This window comes from Eimeria tenella, genomic scaffold (assembly GCF_000499545.2).
Source record: "Eimeria tenella Houghton genomic scaffold, Eth_scaff29, whole genome shotgun sequence".
Lineage (NCBI taxonomy): Eukaryota > Apicomplexa > Conoidasida > Eucoccidiorida > Eimeriidae > Eimeria > Eimeria tenella.
The window spans coordinates 167,478-194,193 of NW_013542775.1; the positions used below are offsets into that span (position 1 = coordinate 167,478).

Here is a 26,716-nt window from a genome sequence, read left to right on the forward strand (position 1 = left end):
GTCGCTTGCCGTCTCGCGCTGCCTCCCACCTATGAATGCCATAACGTTTTCCACGCTTTGCAGCTAGTTCCCCACCGCCCCCGCCCTCCCGCTTTGGTTCCCCCGGAAGCCGACGCCGCCTGGCCTCCTATCCGCGATGCAGCGGGCAATCCCACAGAGAAATACGAAGTCGACTATATTATGGACCAACGCGGCTCGGGAGATGCAGCCCAGTACCTCGTGAAGTGGCGCAGGACCCCTGAAGATCAATCAAGCCACATGCGAGCCCGCTCACCACCTCGCAGGCTACCCGGCTTTGCTTCGCGCTTGGCGCCGCCGCCAACGAAGACGTCTTCAGGCTCGAAACAATCTTGGTCCTTTTGAGGCGTAGAGGTATGGGTCCGTCACCTTCCGCCGCCTGCGGGACGGGCACCCTTCAATGAGGAGGGGGGAGGGAGCGCTGCGCACCGCGTGCGCTCACAGCGTTAGCTTTAGAAGAGCATAGAGATAGAAAAGACAAAAATAATGTGTTTTGGGTAGGTCTGTTCAGTCCGGCAAGGGGGGGAGTTGTAGTGCACAGGCACTACAATAGGGCTTGCTGGTGACCTATAGAAGATAGCTAGCTAGCGACCTACACGGGGTCGCAACACTGGAGGAGGACAGGACCCTTCTACTGGGATCAAAATAAGGCAATTTGTCTGCGAATTAACATGCATACACTAGAGGCGCCTGAAAATGCGTGGAGACTGGGGCTGGCGATAGTGCAGGCACCAGTGCAGGCCTCCTCCCCACAGGGCCTAGGAGGCAAGCACCCCAAGTGGGACGGGTTTGAAAACAACAGATTTTGGACTAAGAATAACTGTATTCGATATACATGGGCAACTGTTTCAAGGAAATGGGCCAACGTTAGGTGCCAAGCATAGGCCCCTGCTCGAGGGGGCAGTTAGCAGCGTAGTCGCAGCAGTAGGCGCTGTGCACTACAGAGCAGGCCTGCACCGGTGCCGGCGCTATCGCCAGCCCCTATCTCCAGGTATTTACAGATACGTCTAGTGTATACATGCTATTTTGCCAACAAATTGCCTTACTCCGATACTAGTAAAAAGGTCCTGTCCTCGTTCAGCGTTATGCCCTCTTGTAGGTCGCCAGCTAGCTGTCTTCTATAGGTCACCAGCAAGCCCTATTGTAGTCCCTGTGCACTACAGATGCGCAGCAAAAAGGCCTGCACAGTGCCGCCATCTTCCGGTAGTATGGGAAACGTTGTGCCCGATTCCCAGGGCCCGCCCATAATATTCCTCATCACAGCCATCGCGGAGTAGAGTTGGTCCCATGTAACGTACGGACTGTCTCCTGGCGCGGCGGCAACATTGGTTATAGGTGCCACCTGTTGGGCCACCTCCTTATGCCCATGTGGCCGCTCTGCTACGGAGGGTTCTGGAGTGGCATGATGATGGTGGGCTGGTGTCCCACTGAGCATTTTGCTTACGGACATTGTACACGTCTCCTGTTGAGTGCGACCAATACCGCGTCCATTGCGTAGGTGCATCCCATACCGAGCTAAGCTGTCTAGCAGTAAGCCCTATTGTAATGCCTACGCACTACAGCATCAATCAGGATTTCTGGACCTCCACAACCAGCAACTGTGAGGAGTCATAGACACTTAGAATTCCACAGTAGCTCATTAAGTGCTATTCCTAGAAATTAACAGCGGCGTACTATCTTTAGAGTACCACAGGAAGCAAGCGCCGTTGGCCTGGTTGGTTTCTTGCAATTTTCCCAAAGACCACAGCAGCATCCACTTCTACAACCAGTAGACCTACCAGCCTCATGAGACTCCCTGCCGCATCGCCTAAAAGTCTAGGCTTAGAAACACCATAGTTTTAAGAGGCACGTTTTCTCCACTTGCAAGTTGTCCTTGGAGTTTTGGGGCCTGCAGGAGGCGGATTCGTGCTCCAGCATTCATGGAGACGCCCTTTACACAACACTTGTAACTGTTATTACGTCTCTGTGAGATATTTGTTTGGGTGGCTCACACACCTTGTAACGCTACAGCTTTGAGTTCTTGGAGAGTTCTTCCCAAGTGGAGAGGTGGCCTCAAGTGGTCTTTTGCATCTATCACTTTACTTTTATCTGTTGTATTTCCAGTGAAACTGCAGAATAAGATTTTACGCCTGGTTTTTAATCTGTGCCGCAGAAGTTTTATTCTAACAGTATCCACTTAATCCAGTTTCATGCTTTGCTGAGAACCATTTTACTAGCAGTAGCAATTACGGCAGCGTTACTGCCAGTAAGACAAAGGCAACAGCTAAATGCAGAATTCTGCACAGCTATAACGTCCCGAATGCTCTGAGCAGCGCAAGGCACCACACTGATGATTGCATCATACACAGGGACAAGCAGCCCACGGGTGCTTCATAGAAGAAGTTACCCGTAGGTGCTCGAAACAGGGCCGTTCTACGGGTTGTCAGGCATAAGCAACGTCCGAGAAAAATCGGTACATATACCAGAGTCCCGGAAGGTCAATGGAGCTCCTGGGGCTGAGCCGGTCGCGAGAGTCTCGATTGTCGCAGTGACGCCGTGACGCCGCCAAATCTCAAAATGAAGGCAGTTAGTGCTCAATATACGCGTTAAAGGCGCAAAAAGCGCCCTACGACGAGCACTTGACGGCACTAACTATCAGAGTCGAGGCGGGGCTCCTGAGTGCCTTGTTGCCGCTTGCACTGCGTATCCAGCACCTCTCCTGCACCATTAGATTACGCCTTGTGAGCTCGTGTTTCTGAGCAAACTCCACTTCGTTTTGTCCCTTTCTACACCATTGCCCACTACGGCGGCGTGTATGGCCTCTTGAATCTTTTAACGATAGTTTCAGCAACACACGACAGTTGTTAATCTACAGTGGACATTGCCAGAACTGAGTTCCTGTGGCATGCGCGATGTTGTGGGTAGCTCACACAGGCCATCATTCAGAGGCCAGCCTTCTGCTGAATGTAGATAGAGCAGTGCGTGTGCTGCAAGTTGTGGGCCCTTCGGGCTTAAATGAAAAGTATATATATGTCATATAACATTGCGATGTTGCATTCTTATATCTGTTTTGGTTACAGCACATGGCAAGTTGCTGAGAGGGAGTCGTGTCACCCAACCTTACGAGGCGGGGGCGAGGAGGGCTGCAGCGCAGCGGTAAGCTCTGTTACTGCCGCTAACTTTTTCTTGTCCTGATCTCCACAAATTCCTTCTCGCATGAAAACCTTTCCTTCTAGCCTCTCGTTGGTGTGGAATAGGTCTCAGAGACCGTGGACTGAGGGACGGAGGCTGCACAAAGAAGAGAGCAGCGCTCAGCCGGTCGGCTGCTGCTTCCCCTCGTGGCTGTCTGATGCTGCTTCGCCAGCAAGTCTTACAAGACTACCAAAGAAAAGATCCAAAAAGGAGACGGTGTCAATTGAGAGGTTTGAGATAAAGGGTCTCCCTCAAAGCTGCAGCAGCTCCAGCTGGGGGGCCGTCCTCCAGTTGCTCCCTGCGCCTCGCCGTTTAATAGGCTGAGTTTCGAAGTAAGTAATATCCAGTTTATCACTAATCGCTAACCAGTATTCCTTCGTAGAAGCCCTTGGGACAGTTCGCGTCCGCGGGAGGCCGTAGGGGTTTAAGGTATGAACAACATTTTTTGAGGCGGCATGAAGCAGCCGCCGCATGACTGCCTGGTTCATTTATTAAGTGAGGACACGCCCTGGTAGGCTGAGGTCGAGCAGGGCTGAGGTGGCACGTAGGAACCCCCCATGACAAGATGGTTCGAGACTCAGATCCACCAGCTACACATGGCAGTGAGAGGGGAGGCGGTTTCCCCCTGCCCTCTAGACAGCTGGTGTAATAAAGGCTCCGCCACTTCTTAGCTTGTGGAGAGCTTGTGCATATGGTTCACTGCCTGTCAGCGTACAGGCATATCTGGCGGTGAGAGTTTACATGGAAGGCTACGCAAATATCTGGAGTTCCACGCATGCATGTGTTTATGTGTATGTGTGCGTGTATTTATGTCCCTGCCTTTCTTTGTGTCTGTGTGCATGTGCTTGTTTGTGCGTGCGGCGCGCAGCTACTATTCTACTTCGTTTTAATTCGCGTGACCGTTGCGAAATGGCGCAGCAGCTGCCCATACAGCTCACCCCGATCGTAAATGTAAGGCCCTTGTTCTTCTCATTTCGAACACTGCACGCGCTGTGACTACAAATATGGCACGCTCATAGTGTCACAGTCTTGCGCATGCGCCTGTGGGTCGTGCATTAGGTGCGTGTTTACCACGGCACATGCTTCGGGTGGGTAACGTGCACAAGACCGTTATCTGAAATTTATGAATCATTCAGATCTACAACATTCTCTGTAGTTCTTGTGCGGTGCAGCTGGGGGACATTGGGGTAAAGAGCGCCTCTTTTAGGTTTGGCAATGTGGCGGTGGAAGGAGACAAGCATTTGGTGGTTCGTGATGTGGAGAGCAGTGAACTGTACTTTGTGTCGATGAACCTCAAGGATGCTTTGGAGGCTCCCGGTGGCCCCACTGCATACTCCGTGTCAAAAAAGCCGACGCAAGCGGAGGCGGCGCTTCACCACCCCACGGATCCCATAGTGGCTCTAAGGGCGAAGGCGGAGTGTGCGCAGCAGTTAGTGCAGGTTTTGAATCTGGAGACAAAAGCGCGGATGGGTACGGCTCCAATGTCGGAGCCGATTGTATATTGGCGTTGGGTGGCGCCCCGAATCCTCGCCTTAGTAACGGACAAAGCCGTCTGGCACTGGACGCTGGGAGAGGGGGCGGAGGCGTCAGAACCCCAGAAGATTTGTGAGAGGGAGGGCCGACTCGCGGAGGGTGTTCAGATCATCGGCTACGCTACAGACAAGGACATGAAGTGGTGCGTTCTGACAGGCATCAGTACCCAAGATGGGGGAAAGACAATCGACGGCTCGTTGCAGCTGTACTCAATGGAGCTGAAGAAACACCAACAGCTCGAGGGGCACGCAGCCTGCTTCGGGGGGTTAGTGGCAGACGAGGCTGTGGGCCCACAGCCAGTCATTTGCTTCTCCGAGAAGAAGCGGGGAAGCCCAGAATTTAAGCTTCACATAAGGGACCTGGCGCCAAAGAGAGAAGACGGCAAAGCCCCCTTGCGCGTGTGTACAGACATCGCCCTGTCTCCTGATGCTCCCTCAGACTTCCCGCTGGCTGTTCACCTAAGCAAGAAGCTTGGCCTTGTTTTTCTGGTAACCAAAGGGGGCTTCCTGCTATTGTTTGATGGCCTCACGGGCACTCAACTGTTGAGGCACCGCATATCGCAAGACCCCGTATTCCTTACATCGGACTCGCCTCAGACGGGGGGCGTTATTACTGTCCATAAAAAAGGCTTGGTTGCTCTCACTACAGTTAATGTCGGCCTTTTGGGACCCTACATGCAGCATGCTTTGCCCCAGCCTAACAGAGCACAGATCTACCTCAGTCTTGCTAAACGTTATGGCCTTCCTGGAGCTGATGAGACCCTTGTTCAGGTCCGTACGAAGCGATTATTGCGCTTTCCCCCATTCTTGAGGCAGCCCTCTTTCCTTTTCGCCCAGCGATTGTTTTCATGCTTCCTTGGCAACTCCAGTGGGCCTTGAAGTGTTGGCTGTTCATTTCTATGTGCATGATTTGCAGGCGTTCAACCAGCACTTCGCCAGCGGTGATTACAGGGGAGCCGCACGCATTTGCGCCACTCTGAAATCGGGGCGGCTTCGGACCCCCCAGGTTTTGCAGCAGTTTAAGGGGGTCCCTGCACAGTCGGGACAGACTTCCGCTATCTTGTTGTATTTCTCCACTCTTCTTGAGTATGGATCTTTGAATGCGGTAGAGAGCTTGGAGCTTGTGCGCCCTGTGGTGGCTCAAGGTAGGAAGGACTTTATCACAACTTGGCTGAGAGATGATAAGCTCGAGTGCACCGAGGAACTAGGGGATGCGGTGAGACCTCTCGATGTAGCGCTTGCAACTCAAGTGTACAAGAAAGCGAGAGCAGGCCAAAAGGTCATGCTTATGCTGATGGAGCAAGGCAAGACCGACGAGCTGTTGGAGTATGCCACGCAAACCCGCATGCAGGCGGACTATTCTGCCTTGCTGCGGTCGATGCTGACGACCAATCCAGAGGGTGCTGTCGCGTTCGCCCAGAAACTTTTGGCGACAGACCCACCGTTGATTGATCCGAACCAAGTGGTGGAGGTGTTGTTGCAGCAGCAGCGCTTCCAAGAGCTTTCGTCATTGCTACTGGAATACCTGAAGGGAAATAAGCCAGAGCAGGGGCCCCTGCAGACTCGTCTTTTCGAGATCAACCTGAAGCATTCCCCGCAGGTTGCAGAGGCCATATTTCAAATGGACATGCTGACACACTACGACCGGCAGAAAGTGGGGGCCTTATGTGAAGCTGCAGGACTGTACCAACGAGCCCTTGAGAACTACACTGAGCTGGCTGACGTGAAGCGCGTACTGTTGCAAACAGGAGGAAAGATATCGCAGGAGTGGATGGCTCAGTTTTTCGGCCGCATGTCACCGGACATCTGTGTCGAAATCTTAACCGACATGCTTCGCTCCTCCTCACAGAATCTGCAGGCTGTTGTTGGTGTCGCCATCAAATTTCATGAGCAGTTGGGAATGGAGAGACTGATCGCCATGTTTGAGCGCTTCAGTAGTTACGAAGGCATATTCTATTTCCTGGGCTCCATCCTAGCGTTCTCCACTGACCCAGAAGTGCACTTTAAATACATAGAGGCGGCAGCAAAGCTGAACCACACTCAAGAGGTGGAGCGGGTTTGCCGGGAAGGCAAGTACTACGAACCCCAACGTGTCAAAGAGTTTCTCAAGGTACGTCCTCACAGGCTTCTTCGTCTTTGTCGTTTAATGGACCTCGGTAGAGTGCGACGCGCCAGCAGGAAACAAACTCAGTGCGCAGTTTTTCGTCATAGTTTTCTGGGCTCACAAGTGCAAACATGCCTTGTTGGCTGCATGTTATATGTCTCCGTTTGTGGGGAGCCTTTTAGCTCGTTGCTGTAGACGCGTTTTCTACAGTGCAGCATCCGGGGCATGTCCAGTGTTCTTGAGATATTTCTGTGTTGCGATTCACAGCAAGCACAGCTGAGCGACCCGAGGCCCCTAATATACGTGTGTGACTTGCACGGCTTCGTTGGTGAGCTGACAGAGTACCTTTATAAGCATTCTTTATTGAGGTACATTGAAGTGTATGTTTCCCGGGTGAATTCGGCAAACGCCCCCTTAGTAGTTGGTGCATTGGTTGATCTGGACGCCCCGGAGGACTTCATCAAGCAGCTGTTGCAGGCTGTCCGCGGGAACTGTAACGCGTCTCAGCTAGTGGAGGAGGTCGAAAAAAGGAACAGGCTGAGGCTGCTATTGCAGTGGCTCGAGCAGCGCGTTGCCGAGGGCAGTCAGGACCCCGCCGTCCACAATGCCCTAGCTAAGATATTTATCGACACCAATCGGTTAGATGCCACTTAAGATGCAGAAGCCGTGTTGCGGTTGCAGTGTCGACTGGTATCTAAGTTGTTTGAGGTCTTATTTTCGGCGCATGAGGCGCTCAGAGCCCTGTGAAAGCATTTCGATGCACCTAGAGCCACCCATTACAGGTTCTGGCTAGCTCTCGCAAGTTGGTGGGTTGGAGTCGTGTAGGGCAAGGAAGGGTCAGCGGGACAGGGATGCTGCGTATGTGGGTATGTTCAGCGATGCTGAGAATTTTCTAAAGACGAATGCTTTTTATGACTCAATGGAAGTCGGCAAATATTGCGAAGAGAGGGACCCGCATCTGGCTTACATTGCATACAAAAGAGCTTGGGGACCTTGTGACACCCAACTCGTCGAGCTGACAAACAAGAACGGTCTCTTCAGGCTTCAGGCTCGGTAAATAAGCCATTCGATCTGCAATCATTTGTGCAGCGCGGAAGTGTCGCCCTAACGACATACGCGCTTCATCAGTTTGTTCGCTGTGTTATTCTAGATTGTGCTTATTGCTTTTCTTGCTCACATGCAGATATCTTGTGGAGCGCCAGTGTGCGGAGCTGTGGGCCTACGTGCTGAGACCTGAGAACAGTTACCGGCGGTCGGTGATAGATCAGGTGGTCTCCTCAGCCCTTCCCGAGTCCTCATCTGCTGATGAGGTGTCGGCAGCTGTAAATGCCTTTATTAGCGCTCAGCTGCCACAGGAGCTCACGGAACTGCTTGAGAAGATAGTGCTGCATAACAGCGACTTCAGTTCGAACCAGAACCTGCAAAATTTGTTAATATTGACAGCCATTAAAGCAGAGCCTTCACGGGTAATGGGATACATCAACAGGCTGCAGAACTTCGACGGCAAGGCAATTGCCCAGGTGGCTCTGGAGAATGGTCTAAGGGAGGAAGCACTGACGATCTACAGGAAATTTGGGTTGTTGGCAGAGGCAGCAGACACTCTACTAGAGGCTGCCGCAGAAGGGGGCGAGCAGGAGTTGGAAAGAGCACAGGAATTCGCGCAGCGTTGTGGCAATGCTGAGGTTTGGCGCAAGCTCGGAAGGGCGCAGCTGCGCCAGGGGCGTGTAGTTGAGGCTGTAGACTCTTTAATTAAGGCGAACGACGGCGACGTCTTTAGAGAAGTTGTGGAGAAGGCCACCGAACAGCAGGCTTTCGAAGCTTTGGCGGACTACCTTCTCATGGCTCGCAAGAGTATTTCCGTTAAGGACCAAACACTGGACTCTGAGCTCCTATACTCCTATGCAATGACGGAAAGGCTTGAAGACTTGGAAATGTTCCTGAATGGGCCAAACACGGCTAATGTGCAGGCCATAGGGGACAGACTGTTCGAGCAGCGAAATTTCCAGGTACTTTTCTGTAGCGCTGGAACAGGCAGATTGCTCTTCGGGGAACCTTCTTCGACTGAGGTTTATTTGCAATTTGTGCCCTGTTCTTCCTCCTGCTACTCCCTAGGCTGCCAAAATTCTGTACCAGAGCCTACCAAATTATAGCAAGCTGGCGAGCTGCTTCGTGAGGATGAGGGACTTTGGGGCTGCCGTTGATGCCGCAAGAAAGGCGAAAAACCCCAAGACGTGGAAGGAAGTGGCCTTTGGAGCTCTGGATGAAGGGGACATAAAGTGTGCGCACACGGCTGGTCTGCAACTGATTGCCCACCCTGACCTCCTTGATGCATTAGTGGAAGAGTACGAGAGATGGGGCCTTCACAAGGAACTGATGGAGCTTCTGGTGAGCTCTGGTATAGACGAGCTGTCGCAGAGGCCATTTGGGTTTCTGCCGATTTCAGGGTGAGCCGTCTTTTGTTTTTATCTTTCAGGAAATAGGCGCCCAGGGAGAGCGGACTCACGTGGGTCTCTTCACTGAGTTAGGAGTACTGTATGCTACTTACGACAGCACTAAGCTAATGGATCATTGTAGGCAGCACAAGGGACGGATGAATATTCCAAGACTTATTCGAACTTGCGAGAAATGTTGCCTATGGAAAGAAGCAGTCTACCTACATACCATCTACGATGAGTACGAGCAAGCGGCCAACTGCATGATACTTCACCCTACGGCCTGGCAGCATGACCAGTTCATTCAGGTTTGTCTTCCTTTGCATTGTACGCTAATTGCAATATATGTTGGGTGGCCTTGAATATGAGGCGCAGGGCTGTGGAATTACAAGGTATTTAATATCCATGTAACTAACGATACACTCACAAATCATTTCGTGGGGCAGTTGGAAGGAGTGTGGCAGAAGCTTCTACCTAATGGCCTTGTAACAGTTTTCTTGTTGCCACTTTAGGTCATCCAAAAAGTCTCCAATGTAGAGTTGCTGTACCACGCAATTTCTTTCTACTTGGAGGAGCATCCGCTACAGCTCTGTGCACTGCTCAAGGGGATGGACAGGAAAGTAGATCATTCACGGGTTGTGCAGCAGCTCCGCAAGGCGGGGCATTTGCCATTGATAGAAAAATATTTACAAGAGCAGCTGCCACTAAACGTTGCAGCGGTTAACGAAGCCATGCTCGAGCTACTTGTGGCTGCACAAGACGAAGAACGCATACGAGAGCTCATCTTCGAGTGTGACAACTTTGATCAGCTGGGTCTAGCGAAACAGCTTGAGTCTCACAGAGAACTTGGCATGCGCAGGTTAGCCACCAGTATCATCCTTGGACTTCACGCATGTGGAGTAAGGGAGCTCCTCTTTTCAGTTCATAGTAGCCATCAGCGTGAGGTGCACCTGTGGTTGCTTGCAGAGGTTAAGGTGACATTTTGTGATGATTGATTGGAACGTTAGCAAGCCGTAGTTGCATGCATTGGGGTGGCGAGTAGTAGCAGCGCAGAAGCCCTGTGTTGAACGATTGTTGTTGCGTTTCAGGATTGCAGCGCTTTTGTACCAGAAAAACAGAAAGTATTCTCTGGCAATCGAATTGTCCAAGAAAGATGCGCAGCTCCAGGACTGCATAGATACAGCAAAGGAGTCAGGCAGCGCCCAGCTAGTTGAAGACTTGCTGAAGTACGCCAAATTTTGCGTTCATCCTCCGCGTCGTGCTAACTCGAAACGCCAGTACTTCGGGTGCAGCTAAGCGTTGACTGGCCGTTGCTGTGGTGCATTTGCATTGAAAGATAATCTCATAGTATTGATCATTTGAGAATTGGAACTGCGTCTGGATGTCTTGTTTGAAGGTATTTCCTGACAGAGTCGAAAGATCCTGAAGCGTTCGCAGCTTGCCTACACAGTTGCTGCGACCTTGTGAAGCCAGATGTGGCATTGGAGCTCGCCTGGCGCCACAAAGTTGTGGATTTCATTATGCCTTACCTCATACATGTAAGGAATATTAGGCTAGGGAAGGCTACAGTGTGTAGGGCTTTAGAAATCGAATATTTAATGCCGCAGTTGTCACCGACTTTTGCTTTGGTATCTGACATAGGTTGTGCGAGATGTCACTACACGACTAGATCAGCTGGACAAGCAGCAACAGCAGCAACAGCAGTTGCAGCAAAGCGCCCCCAATGATTATGTTCCCGACTACAGCATGCAGCCCATGACAATGCTACCGGGAATGGGAGGGTTGGCTTTGATGCCTCCTTCGTCAAACTGTACACCGCCGCATCAGACTTTTGGTCAGTGGAAACAACATCTAGGAATGTCAGGCTAATGGAATACCAGGAAATGGTGCGGAGAGGCCACTTGCTTAGCCGTTTACAAAGGTGCTGCTGCTGCGGGTTTCCTTCAGGAGGTACAAATGCTGCATCAGCAAGTGGTATGCAGTGTATCGGCGAACGCACGATGCTTCCTTCTCTGTAGAAACAGCAGCAAACAGCACAATTGCTATGGGAACCCTTTTCAGAGTAGGAGGAGTAGGTGGATGAGCTCCGATGCTTGCAGTCCACTGCAGTTGGAGAGCCGAAGCAAAGTTGACCGTAGCAGGGTCTCTTGCGGTGGACGACGTGCAAATTCGGTTATTGCAGGCGCAGCAATAGCAACAGATGACGACACGGCCGGAGTCAATGATGCAGCTTCAACTGGTATGGCTGTGTCATTGCTTATGGCCTAGTTGGCATTTCTGCTTATATTGCTGTTGCGGCTTTTAGCGCAAACCCCCACTTCACATTCCATGAAAGGACAGTAGCAGCAACATCCGGCGCCGGGTGTTACGCTGAGCATTTTTACCTTCGAACGCATGGGAAGACTTCGTGGGCAGCTAATAGCTGGCGAGGCCCACGGCACTTCCTATGGCGTGCGCAGCTGCTACGGGCTGGCGCCGCATATTGCCGCTGCGGACTGCTGCTGCAGCTGCAGCTCAATGAATGTTGCAGCAGCGAAATCTTCGGCCGTGACATCAGCTGCTTCCGTAGCAGCAGCACGGAACCTGAGCTACTTCAGGCTTGTTTGCAGCTGCGGGTACAGCGGCGAGCTGTCTGCTTTCCAGCAGTGAAAGCAAGCGTAGCCGTTGTCTCCCCATTCGCTTGCCTCAGCAACTGCGTGTCTGGGGTACTTTGAGAAGTCAGTGCTTTGTTGCAACCAGTGGTGGAACGTAAGTAAAACCAGTATTCCGTGCAGATTTGCGTAGACAGGGAACAGCCCTGCATGGTTGGTTCCACAGCGAATAGCAGCCGCACCAGAAGCTGGTTGTACCGGAGATTTGTGTGGCAGCATGAAGGCTCCAGGTACGAGCTGTTTACTTGCTCATTCGCCACAGTGGGTGGAGCGTAAGGCTTAAAGAGGCAGTGGCTAGTTTGCCCTATACTTGCTGCAGATGTTTGCTTGAGTAGGTGAGTGGCGTGCTGTTACAAAGTAGTGGGGACCCAAAAAAAAATCGCGTATGAGTTTGCCTAAGTTAAAGGCAGGGTAGTTCGTAGCTGTGGCTTCCAGAATGTCATCAGAATGCATGAGTCGCATGAAGCGGGCAGCACCGCTAATTGAGACGTACGCCGGCAACCTTGTCAAACGTGTGCTGTGTGGGTTGACGTGGCGGGGCCGTTGGCCAAGACTATGAAGCCGCTGCTGTGGGCACTTCACGCGTACATGAGGACATGAACGGCAGTATCAGGCGTCTGCGAGGCGTGCGTTACACGGCCTCTTGCCGTCGCATTGAAGAAGAGGCCCTGCATTGATATAAGGAGACCCTGCTTGACAAATTACCATCATCAGGATGACCCTACATGGTGAAACAAGCTACTAGCTAGCGGAGAGAGCTGCAGGCAGATGATGAAAAATGCTGGAAATAGGATCCAGGAAGTCCGGCGCAAACTCTGTTGAACAACGAGTGGACACAGCTCGAAGTAGGGCTTGGCAAATATCACACTCTGGCACCTGTTGCTTAGTATAATTTCCTGCAGAAGGGACAGTGGTGGGCGGTTCAGTTGCCCTTTGCTCAAAGTGGCCTAAGGGCGTAGTCTCAACTCTCGCATGGACTTCCTGGGGTGTAATGGTCACAGCGGAAGGCAGCCCATTCTTCCTTTCGAAAGCACCTTGGAATTTTTGGCGAACAAAAAAGCTTCTGCTTAATGCGGAGCACTGTTACATCAGAAGGCGCACTGCCCATTCTATACAGTTTCATTGCAGCACTCAACTCCACTGCAAAGGAGTAAAGCGCAAGAGAAAAGTCAGCCGTTGTCGGTGTAGGCACCTGGGTGTAGTCGGTTGGCACGTCTCTGACGAGGTGCGAAAACCAATTATCCCACTGCACCTGATTACCGAGAACCTTTTTTATCGAATATATTGCGTTCAACATAAGGAACCGGCGCCCTAGCACTTCCACGGCTGCGGAAGGTCTGCTCGGCGGTTCGTTGACCATGAAGGTACGTGCGTGGAACTCCAATCTTGATGCAATCCTCGTTATTTGTCTTGCTTGCTGCAAGCCTATGAAAGGGCTTCGAAAAATGTTGCGGAGGATGAGAAGCTCACGGGCTAAAAACCGCGGGCACGTCGTACAACGTGGAGAGGGTTCAGAGGAAGGCGGGAGTTTCACGCCAGAATCCAAGAGAGGTAGACGAACATACGGGTGCGCAGCCAGTTCTCTCTCTATTGTGTTTGCACCAGTCGGTTTTGCTAATAACATTTTTCTTAGCGTGGCGCAGTGCATATGTGAAGCAGGCGGGTCTTCTTCCTTTTCGTCGTTACCCTCAAGGTCGGTGGAACTGGAAGAGTGAGACGCTTCGCCCATACTAGATGATTCGTCTCCACCAAAAAGCAGCGCTGCGAGATGTGGGTGATGCGAAACTTTTTCTTCGCTGCCCTGCGTGGAAACTTTTTGCTCCTGAGTTCCGCTGAATCCCTGCGGGGCATGTAATTCAGCTTCGTTTGAAAAACCAGCGCCCTGCTCTAAACGCACCGTAAAGCTTCCCCGAGCATGCAGCTGTTGCTCACTCTGCAACGGCGGCGTGAGCCCCGGGTAACCTGAACTTACTTCACGTATATCATGGACAACAGTATACTGCGGAGGTTCATTGGCACTACCTGGAGACGGCGTATAGGATTCCTCCAAATACAGTTGCAGCTCATATGCTATCTGAGTGGCTGATGCCCGACTCGAATATACGTCCTCACTTGTAGCATGCTCGTCATGTCTTTGCTGGGATTTGCTTACTTCATATGAAGCCATGGTAGATCCCTGCATAGGTAGTTGCTGCTCAGCTTCCGACGAAACGAACAATGTTTCCTCGGAAGGACCCTTTCCATGTGCGCCGGTGTACTGCTGAGGCGTGTTGACTTGGCCTGAATATACTGAAAATGCTCCGTGCAAAGCAGTAGATCCCTGCATAGGTAATTGCTGCTTAGGCTCCAACGAAATAAACAGTGTTTCTTCTGAAGGACCCTTTCCATGTGCGCCATGAGTATCGGTGTACTGCTGAGGCGTGTTGACTTGGTTTGAAAATATTGAAAAGGCTCCGTGCAAAGCAGTAGATCCCTGCATAGGGAATTGCTGCTCAGCCTCCGACGAAATAAACAGTGTTTCTTCTGAAGGACCCCTTCCATGTGCGCCATGAGTGTCGGTGTACTGCAGAGGCGTGTTGACTTGGTTTGAAGATATTGAAAAGGCTCCGTGCAAAGCGGTAGATTCCTGCATAGGTAGTTGCTGAGGTGTGTTGACTTGGTCTGAAGATATTGAAAAGGCTCCGCGCAAAGCCTCTTGTGGTGAAATTTTGGGTTGAAATGTGGCCTGCATTGTGCTCGGCAATGCCACTTGATCTAAGACATCCTCGTCAAATTGCTGTCGAAACTTTTCAACTGGGTGTGAATACACTGAAGGAGCTCCCTCAACATGCTGTTCTAGCCCGGGTGGGTGTGTGCTGTGCGAGGCTTCTACTTCATACGCGACATACACATCAGCGTAGCGCTCAGGTCCGGTGAGGTGAGCTGGCCACATTTTAGAGGCGTCTTGCGAAGATGGCTGGAGCTCAGGCGTGGATAACGGCATGAGGTCTTGTTGACCCGACAGTAAGGCTTTATCTGCGCAAGGTAGACCACTGGAGTGCACAGTATACCTGTGCTGGCACGTTGTTGGTGCAAAGTCTTCAGCACAGGAACCCAACAGCAAATGGTCATGTATGTCCGACTGTTGGGTTTCTTGCAGGCCTAGAGATTGATGGACATGCAGTGGATCTGAGGCTTTCAGCACTTTCGCGCCAGGCGCACAAAGCTGGTCTTCAACATTTTCAAAGGGCCTCTTTAGACTGGCGTCCGCTGCGCCATTCTGAGTATTTTCATCTAAGTATGTTTCCGCTTCTGGTGCTTGCATGGAGCCGCCCTCTGGAGACAGCAAGATGCTGCCCGAACTTGTCGACGTAGCGTCAAAGGTACTGGGAAGGGTCCACAGTTCCCCTTCCTGCAGCTCCAGGCAGAGACTCCGTAGACCCTCCGTATTGGAGCTTGCAAGTCGCCGGGCTCTTAGACTTCCTTGTGCGCCCCTTGGAAACCTACAAAAGTATATAATCGCCACTATCCCCAAAATGTAGGCCAGAATCGCCCAAGACAGGGCGAAGGGGGCCTTGAAAGGTGGACGTGCCTTTGCCCAACGAAACTGGAGCCCCGACGAACAGCCTCTACCGACATGCGGTAGAGGCGTGTCGAGCACACTTTGGCGACTCACACCTGTAGGACCTTCAGACAATCCATCAGTTAATTGGTAACCACACGGTGCGTCTGCGCCCATTTCAGTAGCTGCGGATGTCTTCAAATCCATCCTCGCCTCAGGAAAGGGCGGGATGTTATGTAATGTATTAAAATAGCGCCTTCTTGCTCAAGTTAAGGCATCTGCGAGCCAGCGTTCCTTTGCAAGACAGTGGGGTCGTAACCGATTTGAAAACCAGCCAGAACCTGCCTAGTGCGACTTTTAAGAGCTGAACTAGGAAAGATAGACCTCTAGTTGTGGGGAAGGGATCGGAAATTCTCCAATATTTTTCAGTCTGCGAGTTGGCGGTCACGGACCGGCTGTTGTTCTCGCGCGGTAAAATCCAATATCAACCAGCCCTTTTGAGCGAAAGGGAACGCCAGACCATCTTCCAGTGATGTTATAGAATTACAGCGTTTGTGGCACTCCTAAATGATGGTAGAATCCGCGAATAAACTATTGCTGCATGTCCAGATCATTGCACTCGATTCGAAGATCGAGTTAGGCGAACAACGTTGTCTCTTGCTGACGGCTGCTCCCTTATGAGAGGTTAATTCACAATTTCGGTTAATGCAATTCCTAATTACAATACATTGTGGGGGATGGAGGACCTTTCTCTGGAGGCCCAACATCTTGTGGCACTTCAGAGTTCACCCCGCGGTGCATCCAGTGAAGTGACACCTGATCTGGGCATTAGTCACCCCCCGCACATCCCTTACGTTCGATACTCTCGTGCCATTGAATGAAGTTTTCTTCCTGATTCCTGAACTATCTATTCATTGCTTAGCAAGTGCATTCGGTTGTCGAAACCTCTATGAAACTCAGCACGCCGACCAAAGGGCCAGCTGTACGGCTCAATGTAACCGCCATTACTCTCGTACCAGATTGTTTGGGTCCACGCCCTATCCTATCCCGTGTGCCCTCGCCAAAATATTTAGTGAAACAGACGAGATTGAACTACAGAAAGACGTGGTTCTAGATGGAGGGAATTTAGCCCTTTCCACTGCGCGTAGCCAGAACCAGCGCCTGCCCCATACACTGGAAGGCTACGCCGCTCAGCAGAGCCCAGACAACCATATCCAGCAAAAATCCCACAAACGCTTGTATCTCTGCAATACCTATTACTCAGTGTCTACGTAGCTTTGCTGCCACGACCAACTCTATTATGCGCAGGTCCTTGTACTCAGCTCCCAGGACCCCAGCGGCACCTGCTTATCTGTGGAGTCCTCGTCCTCTGCAAGCTTCAGCAGTTGAGGGGATACATTCGCTCTGATGCCTGATATGCAACTAGGAGAGGACCAAAGCTGCTTTGCCACCTCTTGCGAGCGCTTTGACCGTCGCAGGAGCCTAGCTGGGCAGTTGCCGGACTGCTGGCAGCACTCAAGCTGCAGCGAGCCATAGAGCTGCTCACAGTATACTGGGGCTTGCCGTACTATCTAGCTGCTTCATTTGCACTAAAACATTTGCCCGTGTTTGTGGCCTGTATCGGCTAGGTCATGAGAGTATGGGTGTTGTAGTTTTCTCTTCCCTAGATGAAGCCTGTTGAGTCGGCGTATCTGCTCCGTAGGAGTTTGGAGCCGCAACCTTTTCGCCGAATCGTCTCTCTTAGCACTCTGCCAGACTCTGCTACTGGCAGGTTTGGAGAATTTGTCAAGCAAGGAGGTTTTGAGCGCAGCCCAGTGAGGGGCACAATGTTACCGTGCGAGTTGTACGCCGTTGCAGTGTCGGCACTGTCATGAAGCTTAGACAAAGAAATGGCTAGGAAATTGTAAGCATTCATGCTGCACCGGTAGTTCATTCACCCCGTAGACAAGGCACGGCTTGTCGCCGTTGGGAGCAGTGAGCACAGAGCGTAGGAAGGTGGTACATTCTAAGCTGTAGTCATAGGACCACGGTTTGACAAACCAAGCTAAGCAAAACAAATGAGTTCATTCTTGCTCTGCAACGAAGAGCAGCCCACACTAACGGAACAGCTTGTGCTGCTGCTAATAATACACAGTACTAACCAGTGTTCGCTAGTGAGCTCGTCACCCATAATCCAGTGGCAAGATCGGTTGACGCTTCCATGCGCATCTCGACAACTGATCTTTTTCTGTGTGCCGAGTTGCACTTCACAGCTAGCAGCCTGCTCCGTGTCTGTTAGCTCATCTAGAATCAGCTCCATTAATTTATCTAGAATCATCTGGCACACGAGTGTGGCTGTTTGCATGTGGCTTATTTCCTTCCCGCATGATGTATTCTTTTTTACCACCAGTCGTCCTGCCCCTAGCCATAAGCATCTCGTTTTTCCCAATGTTTTGAAGCATTGGTTTTAACATCACATTGCTCTTTTCTTTCAGGGTGTCGCCGCGATCCCTTCGCAGGTCCTCGTTAACGCGAAGTGAGTTTATGAGCGCACTGTTCTACATATTCTACAAGCTTCTCAGTTCTCTCTCTATTTCCCTTATCCACTGAAGGTCATGGCAGAGCATTGTTCCTCATGGCTCTACTCTTCGAACAATTGCATCCGCGCTCCGCAATGCGCTTGCCTCTGCTCTCCCGCATTTTGGTGCCTGTGCGCATTGTGTGTGATTACTGGGTTGTGCTGCTAACTGAACCAACGTTCGGTCCCGTGCCTCAAAGCGGGATGCCAGTTGCTTTGGGGCTACACCGTAAGCCTGACCCAATATTACAACACCCCGTATATACTCTGTGGGATTCCCAATCAATTAAAATTCAGTCAAATGCGCCAACCTCCCAAGATGTCCCACAAAATAAGGTGCTCATATACTCCATGGGCCATCGAGATGGTGCCTCACCGGCTTCGGAGTGGGGTGTGTCTAATAGTTCACGTGGACTAAAAAAAAACGTGCTCTGCAATTTATCGTTTGAAGAAGACAACTTTTAGACTGTCGTCCCTGTGCTGGTATTTCGGCGGCACTACCATGCCTTGGAATGTGAATACCCGAATGGGGAGAGGGCTCGTGGTCTCGGGTCAGTTCACCATGCTCCCTTGACCTTTAAGTTTGTTAGGTGTCTTTTGTACGCCTGTCCTACACTATGTATAGAAATTGTTTTTTCATGTCCCACTCGTCATCTGTGCCACAACCCCACTCCTCCTCTACCTAGGGCCTCGAATAGTCCGCAACCATTGTTGCCGCTTGCGTCCGTCTGCGTGTGTGTCTGGCTGTATCTATGAGTTTCCAGATGCATAGTATTAAAACATGCGCTCTAAATAGAAGCTGATCATTTGCAAAGATCAAAGAGCACCTCTCAACTGTAGTGAACCGCAGCTGCTCAGTTCCTGCGTATGTCCTCGCCAGCTAATTCCGGCGCGTCTGCACGCGTGCATGGACTGCGAAATAAACTTGAAACAATACTTGCACTAGATTGCTTTTAGATACTTCTTACAGAATGCTCCAGCCCTGCAGCGTGCGAACTGCACAGCAAACATGGGATATGCAGTTGCGTGGAGTGGAGCTAGACATTACCAGAACCCATGTTTTTTGTTGCACTGGGCACCTATATTGCCACAGCTATCTTTTCCACTGATGCATCTTGAGCTTTTGCAATGATCCTTTGCCCTTCTGCAGGGCGCAGCAGTACTCTTAGAGTTGGTTGGCTTGTACGAGTGCTGTGTTCTGCGACGGAAACTGAGCCCAGACATGCCTTCAAAAGGCGATATTCATTCACAAATTTGCCTTGGTGCACTTCTGTATTAGAGATGGATTGAAGCAAACAGAGCTTGCTCCATAACCACGAGTGCGCGACCACCACAGCCTCGGAATCCATCACGACACCCTACGTAGATCTGCTTTGTGCACTTGCGTCCGCGTGTATGAAGAACAAAAATGTAAGCAAAATTACAAAAAAAACATCCTCCCCAAATTGATATCAATTGCGCACACGAATAGTTCGTTTGGGTGAGGTCGTGTGCTCAGTGCGCGCGTTGCAGGGAACACCCGCACTATAGTAGTCCTATGAGTCAACAGTTAGCGCAGGTGGAAATTTCTAGGTTGCTTCTGATTAGTAACCATGTAGAATAGAAAAAAGTACGGTAGTTTATGCCATAGCAACAGCTTGTTCTTATCACACTCGTCGGCAACAGTGCGGGGCGAGCGAGACGAACTACTTGGCTGTCCCTGCATCCGCACTGCCTTGGCAGGCTGTGAAGAGACGAGCGCCCTGGTCCCTGCATTGGCTTTTGGACAAATACTACAATTATTTGTTTACAGGAGTGCAGTGATTACGAATTCTTTTCGAGTTTGGGAGTCTAACGGTTGTAGCTACTTGCGCTTCCACTGTTCGCCCCGTACTGCAAAGCGTGCGAGGTGCTAGGGTGTCCCATCCACGTGCTGCAAGCTGTTTGCTCCGGGTGGCTATGCTCTTCAAGCCTACGCTGCTTCACCGCCCCCCGTCACATCAGTTTAGCTGCAGATCTCCACAAGAAATGTTCAATTGAATTTATTTACATTTAGTTGCAGAAAAGCAGCAAATTCCTCCAGCATTGTGTATTCATATCTCGTGGGGAGTGGCTGCCCCACCGTGGCGCCTTGGAGTTTGGCATGTTTTTTCTTGGCGGAGGTCTACGGCGGGGTTAGTGGTTTGACCTTATTGCATTTTTCCGGTACAGGGCTTGTGGGTGTTTCATATCTAGCCTGCATTCGTCTAGCTTGAGGGTACCAGCAGGCTTGTGCCTGTTCGCCGGGCTCGAGAAGATGGAGAAGATCGATGCGAATGCGAAAAAGGAGGTGGACGCTCTTGGTGATGTCCCGCCCTCTCGTTTTACCCCCAGGAGCTGTTGCTTGCCAGCCCCTGCCCAGTTCGTGTTAGTGGCTGTCCTCGGCTCTTTCCAGTTCGGATACAGTTTTTCTGCTCTTAACACATCCAAGGCAATCATTATTGCCGACTTCGACTGGTGCAAGGGCGACGCGAACCACTTCATCGATTGCAGCAATGGCGTGCTATACGGGTCTCTAATTACCACTGCGGTTTTCATAGGGTTAACTTTCGGTTGTCTACTTGCAGGGCCTGTAACGAATTTTGGGCGCCGCGTGGCACTGATTTTGACAAATTTGCTCTTCCTTGTGTCCAGCGCCCTGGCAGCCGCAGCAGAAGGCGTTGCCTCTCTTTTCCTGGCTCGTCTTTATCAGGGTCTGGCTGTCGGTCTAGCCACTGTGTGCGTGCCCATGTACATTTCTGAGTTCACGCCAGATAGCTCTCGTGGTTTCTATGGCACGCTTCATCAGCTGCTGATCACCATCGGTATTCTGGTTGCGACTCTGCTGGGTCTGGCCTTCGGTTCCCCACCGACGGACACGGATTTCACGTACAAGGTTTCCCTGTTCCAGCAGTGCTGGTGGCGGTTCATGCTGGCCTTCCCTGCAGCAGTTTCGATCGTCGCTATCCTTTTGCTGTGGTTGGTGTACACCACAGAGAGCCCTCACTTCCTGATGCATCAGGGGCGGAAGAATACGGCAACGGCGCTGTTGAGAGAGATTCTGGGAAAAGAGGATGTCTCTCACGAGGTGCAGACGATCGATGTTGCAATCTGCCAGCAGAAGGTGCTTGAGGCCGAGAGTCTCTCTCTGGGCAAGGCGATGACATTCCCGATCTACCGCCACGTGCTCCTTTTGGCCTTTTTCTTGTCCGCCTTCCAGCAGTTCACCGGCATCAACATTCTCGTCGCCAACAGCAACAAGCTCTACACCTCTTTGAACATCGACGCTTCCCTGGTCACGGGTCTCTCCGTCGTCTTTGGATTTGTTAACGTGCTCATGACTGTGCCGGCCATATTCCTGATGGACCGCCTTGGACGCAGGACGCTGCTCCTGTCAGGATGCTTCGGGCAGGCTGCCTCTACCATTATCGCGCTTATTGCAAACCTGGTCGACCGCCACAACACTGGCGTGCAGTGGCTGACAGTGGCTTGCATCTACGTTTTCGTAATTTCCTTTGCAGTTGGCTATGGCCCCGTGCTTTGGGTTTACCTGCACGAGATTTTCCCACCAGAGATCAAGCAGACTGGTGCATCTGTCGCCTCTGCGATTAACGCTGTGGCTACCATTATTGTTGTTTTGCCTTCTGACTTCGTACTCACATCTGACATGAGAGTCATGTTGGGCATCTGCGGCGGAACTTCCCTCATCGCCTTCATCATTTCCTTCATCTTCATGAAGGAGACGGCAGGCCTTTCCATTGACGAGTCTCCTTACTTCAAGGGAAAGAGGAGGGTTATGAGCAAGTACTTCGATGTTACAGGTCTTAACAACGCAGGGCAGCCAGTGCCCTCGCTTGCCTCTGGTCACTTCTCGGCCACCCAGCTTGCTCCTGCTCAGGCGCCTTCCTTCACTGGGAAGGAGCTCACTGTCTAAGCAGCTGCGAGGACAGCACCACCATTAGGGGGACATTGGCAGCACGTTTGCTGAAATGGCAGCTCCGCGGCCTTTTGGGGGCTGAGCTTAGCAGGGCCACTGGAGTTATTGCTGTCCTTTCCCGGTTAGGTATGGTATATGTACAGCTGAGGATCGCGCGAGCGCTCTACATGGGTTCAACGTGATCAGCAGCCGTGAAGAGGCCCTTGCTTTAGTGTCTTTGATACATGTTTGGATGTGTGTCAGCCAACCTGCTTCACGGTATGTGCACGTCTACACACGTATCGAGCCAGCTCTTTTTCGGGTTTTTATGTAACGCCACACGCGAGGTTCCTGTGGGGCCTTCAGGGTCTGCACCAGCTCGCTGTACGTTGGCTGCAGTAAAGGGCAGCAGAGAAGTGCCTCAGCCAGCAGCGACTGCTGTAGCACGTGCAGCAGCTGCTGCAATCGTGCGACCATGCCTACCATGGAGCGACCGCGAGTGTCAATCCGCGCGTCACGGTGGCATTTCTGTTTCGTCTCACCGGTCGGCTAGCTAAGTAGCTAGCCATATCTCACCACCACTCTAGTGTTGCGGCTTTGGGGGAGGTGCTTGCAGCGCTGTTTGCCGTTATATAGCTTGGGTGCGTGGTCTATTTTTTATTTGTTTTTGTGGTGCTGTGCAGCTAGGGAATTAGTGCTCGCTGCGCGGCCTCAGGCCACCTTCCCGCATGCCGAATGCATGCTGCGTCTGCTTATCTATAGAGGCATGAGCAGATAACGCCTTTCGTACATTTGTCTGCTGTAGCACGTGAGGGTGCATTATTTGTTTTCATGGACATGTGTATTATGTACGTACGCGCATAATGTGAAATTATTGATGCGCATGTATAGATACGCACAGATATGTCTATCGACAGACCAAAGTATCCGTACATGTGTATTTGTCTATCTATGCCTGCGTCGGGTGTACCAGACGCTACAGCATGCAAGGCTTTGCGGTGGCCGCATTTTTCAGACGTACTGTTGGGTGGGAGAACGATTTCTCTCGTCCTTTGCTGTTCATTGCCAGCTCTGGTTTAGTCTGGAAAGTTAGTGTTTTGTAAGCTTACGCCGCGGCCGGACAGGTTGGCGTTTGTAGGTTCGGAAGAGGGGCTCTGTAGTTGTCTTGCTAGGTTGTCTAACTAGGTGTTCTGGGGCGTTCCGAGCCTGTTCCGTTTAACGGGTCGCCCGTTCTACATATAGGGGAGGGGTTAATGTAGTTTGCCTGTGGTAGTGGAGTCCGTTTTGATAGGTGTTTCGGAGCCCTCCCGAAGCTGTTTCGTGCAACAGGTCTTTCTCTTAGCATAAAGGGGTTCACGTAGTTTGGCATCCGGCGGACAGTGGGAATGTCATACTGAAGCCGTCCTCAAAGGCTTCGTCAGGAAGTTTGCCTGGTGAGCCCGTTACGTTTTGTTCAAATGCAGAGCGAGTGGCTACGCACGTACGCCGATGTCCGAACTAGAGGAGCTAAGGTGAATGTTTCATTGAAGTATAGGGCACTCGTTCTGTGAGTGGCTGCTCGTGGTTAATCCAGAGCGGAGCTCATTGGCTGTGTGTGCCTGCCCCGCTGCTCACTTGGCTCTGAGTGACCCCTCAGGCCACGAGAGGCTGTTGCCGGTATGATCGCAGTTCCTGTTGCTGCTACTGCCGTTGGCTGCGCTTATGTCCCTGGTCAGCACCTCCAAAAGACTCAGCCCGGTGCGCGCACATCTCCACCCCGTGACGAAGTCGAAGTACTGCGCGCCGCTGCAGCCGAGAAAGTCACCAGCTGCAGGCATGCCTTGAGCAATGAAATCTGTACAAAGAGCTGAGCGCTAGCCAGCTAAGCCTCCTGAGTTTAAACCCTAGACCCCACTGGTGCAGTAGCCAGAATGAAACATTAACCATAAACCCTCCCCATTGTACTTGTGCAGTAGACGGCGTGTACATACAGCACTTACCTCCGAGGTGAGGCGTACCAAATCTGCCTCGTAACGTAGTGCTTGTTAAGAACCAAAGTTAAGCCGCTCTCGCACACTACTTTGAGTACGCCATCCTGACGCAGCGACGGCAAAAACAGCAGCAGCGGCGGGGCCGCAGACAATCAAGTAGTGGCCGCTGGTATTGCAAGCAGCGCAGCGGCAGCTGCCGTAACGTACTCAGCAAAATCGCGGGTCCAGAAACAACAAGTCCAAGTGATCAGCACTTAAGGTTTTAGGTTTGGGGTTTACTCGGCAGTCAACGTCATCAATGCCCTCGGCATCTTGCCTCTCCTGCAGCTGTTCGGCCAGCCCACTCAGCAACGCATCCGCAGCTGCTTGGTAATGGATGTCCGCAGCTGTGCCTGTGTCATCTGCCTCCCCAGAGGCCCCCAAATCCCCCGCACTTGAGGCAGATGCCTCCTTTGCTGCCTCTGCTGCAGGCTCTGTTACGTCTTGGGCGCCCCTTTGTGTGGCCGCGGCGTCTTGGGGCGCCGGCCCGCAGCGTGCCGTAGATGAGCCACTGAGACAGCGCAGCAGGAGCGCCCTAAAGGAGCCCGCTTCAAACAAAAGGGCCCCTTGCAGCTCATGAGGGAGACTTGAAAAGCGGAGCCAGTGGTCCTGAGGCTTTTCAGAAAGGCTGTGGGTACGTAGGGGCCCCTGCCGTGCAGGGAGGCACACCGTTGAGGCAAATACGGAGAAAATTGCGTGCTGTTTAGCTGACGCGAGACGCCCAGCAGCCCCTATAGGGCCACCCAGAATGGTAGCCATTTAGGCAGCGTCTACCCGCTGTAGGAGCCCGCCCCGCAAGTAGTAGGAGGGTGAAAAAGTGCCCGTTGTCCTTGGAAGCTTTTGACGCAGGGAGTGGAATGGAAGGTATTGTTGACCAAGATTTGTTCCTTCTGTTACTGCAACTGCTCCTACTTCTGCTGCTCCTGTTGCTCTCGGAAAATACTACCTCTCTTCGCTGATATCGCTGCAGCCGCCAGACTTGAACCTGTCAGGTAGAAGAAGACTCTTTCTGCTGCTGGTGATATATGTGCTGATGTCGCCGTCGCAATGTCTCCTGTTTTGTTGCCACCGTGCAACTGCTCATGCGAGTGTGATAGCGCAGTCCATGGTCTGCTTTACTCAGCTTCCTGTAAAGTGCTTGATGATATCAAACACAGCAAAATACGTACATCATGACGAATCCTTAGGATTGAAATACAATGTGTAGAACAGCAATTACTTACTGTGTGCGTCATTTCTCCCGTAGGTTCGGAGCAGGGGCTGTTGCTGCATGCAGTTCAGGCTCCGCCGCAACAACAAGAAGTGAATAAATACTTGGGCGAGCATTTCATTAGTTCTTCCATTTTTAATCTTGAAAGTAATCAAGGATCGTCTCGCCTTTCTTGTCTCTTTCTCCTGTCGATCGTTCCCTCCTTTCTCGCCTGCGGGAGCGCTGGCGATGTTCTGTCCTGCTTCGTGGTGATTTGTGCCCGTTTGTCTGCGTTGATAATATATCTAATTGCTGCGTCGAATTGCAAAAGAATTTATATTGCTCTCAAGTCAAAGCCTTCCCTTTCTGTGGGGTCTCAGTCGTCCACTGTCTTGAACTAGTTGCGGGGGGCCTGTGTTGTTTGTCAGAGGCAATCGTGGGCGCTGGCAACTGGGTCGCTTGATTCCCGCGTACACGCTGTGTCATCTCTTATTACGTGCTAGGGAATCTTGGTTGCTATCCCTGTCATTCCCTCCGTTTTTCTCTCACGCTTCGTCTGCTATCGCCAGGTTCTAGGATATCTCATATACATAAGCCCAATCATACTTTCTGAACTAAAGGGACTGCACTCACGATTTTCAGAGGATGTCCTCGGCTGAGGAATGGGACTCCTTCGCCCGCGCCACCCGGAACATCTTCCTCGATAGCCCCACAAAGGTAAGCGCTAAAGCACTCCTCAGGGCACTGATCAGACAGGCGGCCTATTCCTCTCCGCGGCTTGCTCATTTCTTTATAGCTTGAGGTCTGGGTTCCCCGGGGATGCGTTTGACAGACTCGCTTCTGCATGAAGTATCGCAGGAGTGATTGCCTGCTGAAGGCCAAGGTGACGAATGATGTCTCTGTAAGCAAAGATTTGCGTTTCTGCGCGTGCAGGGTGTCGTGATACTTCTTCCTTAGCCCCTACACGGCTGGCAGTTTGTCTGTCTTATCGTCCATTGGTCTGTTTCTGAATTTTTGTGCTGGACTTTCTCTCTCTGCATTTCTCTCATTCGCTTGCTTTTTGGCTGGATCACTTGCCTGTTGGTCTTCTTACGTGCCCGCTAATAAACTTTGTTTTTTATTGGTATGGTCCCTTGCCTTCACCCTCTCTGCCTTGGTTGCATTCAGTCGACCCAGGTTCTGGGTGTTTGCTGTGGCTGATCACGTTGCACTTGCTGCCTCTACTGCCTTTGCGGCTGCTGCTCCTGCTGCTGCTGCTGCTCAGTGCGTGAAATACAGGGCCCGCTCTGTCTCTGAGGTGACCCAGCTGGAGCGGCTCGCCGCGGCCTTCATGCTTTGGGCATCTCACCCCAAACACCAACTGGGGGATGCCGACTTGTCTCTGGAAGGGATTACTCGAGGCAAGAAAACAGCACCTTAAATCGAGAATCCTAGTTATCTGCTAAACACTCTTACTCAGATCTGGAACCCCAACACTTGCCCGTAGACGCTAACGCAGCAAGTCTCTTTCGCCATTTAGGGCTTCGGCGACGTGCGCTTGGGCCGTTTCGCATGTCCAACTATATTGCCCGTTAATAGGCTTTTTGGGTCTTGTGTGAG

The 26,716-nt window shown here is 51.7% G+C and overlaps 5 protein-coding genes across 5 annotated transcripts; 2 read left to right on the forward strand and 3 right to left on the reverse strand.

Annotated features, from left to right (window-relative positions):
* Positions 1-1,156: 1,156 nt before the first annotated feature.
* ETH_00021060 (uncharacterized protein) lies at positions 1,157-1,453 on the reverse strand (the record flags this gene model as incomplete). The annotated part of the gene is made up of 1 exon (XM_013375581.1): positions 1,157-1,453. One exon carries the CDS (start codon positions 1,451-1,453, stop codon positions 1,157-1,159), a length of 297 nt encoding a protein of 98 aa, XP_013231035.1.
* Positions 1,454-3,754: 2,301 nt separating this feature from the next.
* On the forward strand, positions 3,755-11,275 carry ETH_00021065 (clathrin heavy chain, putative; the record flags this gene model as incomplete). The annotated part of the gene is made up of 14 exons (XM_013375582.1): positions 3,755-3,791; positions 4,058-4,140; positions 4,362-5,492; positions 5,638-6,831; positions 7,093-7,463; positions 7,702-7,878; positions 8,009-8,831; positions 8,938-9,210; positions 9,299-9,565; positions 9,770-10,116; positions 10,346-10,543; positions 10,654-10,795; positions 10,899-11,091; positions 11,205-11,275. The coding sequence occupies 14 exons, from the start codon at positions 3,755-3,757 to the stop codon at positions 11,273-11,275; spliced, it is 5,307 nt and encodes a 1,768-aa protein (XP_013231036.1).
* Positions 11,276-12,869: 1,594 nt separating this feature from the next.
* ETH_00021070 (uncharacterized protein) lies at positions 12,870-15,656 on the reverse strand (the record flags this gene model as incomplete). The annotated part of the gene is made up of 1 exon (XM_013375583.1): positions 12,870-15,656. The coding sequence occupies one exon, from the start codon at positions 15,654-15,656 to the stop codon at positions 12,870-12,872; it is 2,787 nt and encodes a 928-aa protein (XP_013231037.1).
* Positions 15,657-20,281: 4,625 nt separating this feature from the next.
* ETH_00021075 (facilitative glucose transporter, putative) lies at positions 20,282-21,937 on the forward strand (the record flags this gene model as incomplete). Its single annotated transcript, XM_013375584.1, has 1 exon — positions 20,282-21,937. One exon carries the CDS (start codon positions 20,282-20,284, stop codon positions 21,935-21,937), a length of 1,656 nt encoding a protein of 551 aa, XP_013231038.1.
* A 1,592-nt stretch (positions 21,938-23,529) lies between these two features.
* ETH_00021080 (uncharacterized protein) lies at positions 23,530-24,687 on the reverse strand (the record flags this gene model as incomplete). The annotated part of the gene is made up of 3 exons (XM_013375585.1): positions 23,530-23,704; positions 23,899-23,993; positions 24,169-24,687. The coding sequence occupies 3 exons, from the start codon at positions 24,685-24,687 to the stop codon at positions 23,530-23,532; spliced, it is 789 nt and encodes a 262-aa protein (XP_013231039.1).
* Positions 24,688-26,716: the final 2,029 nt, after the last annotated feature.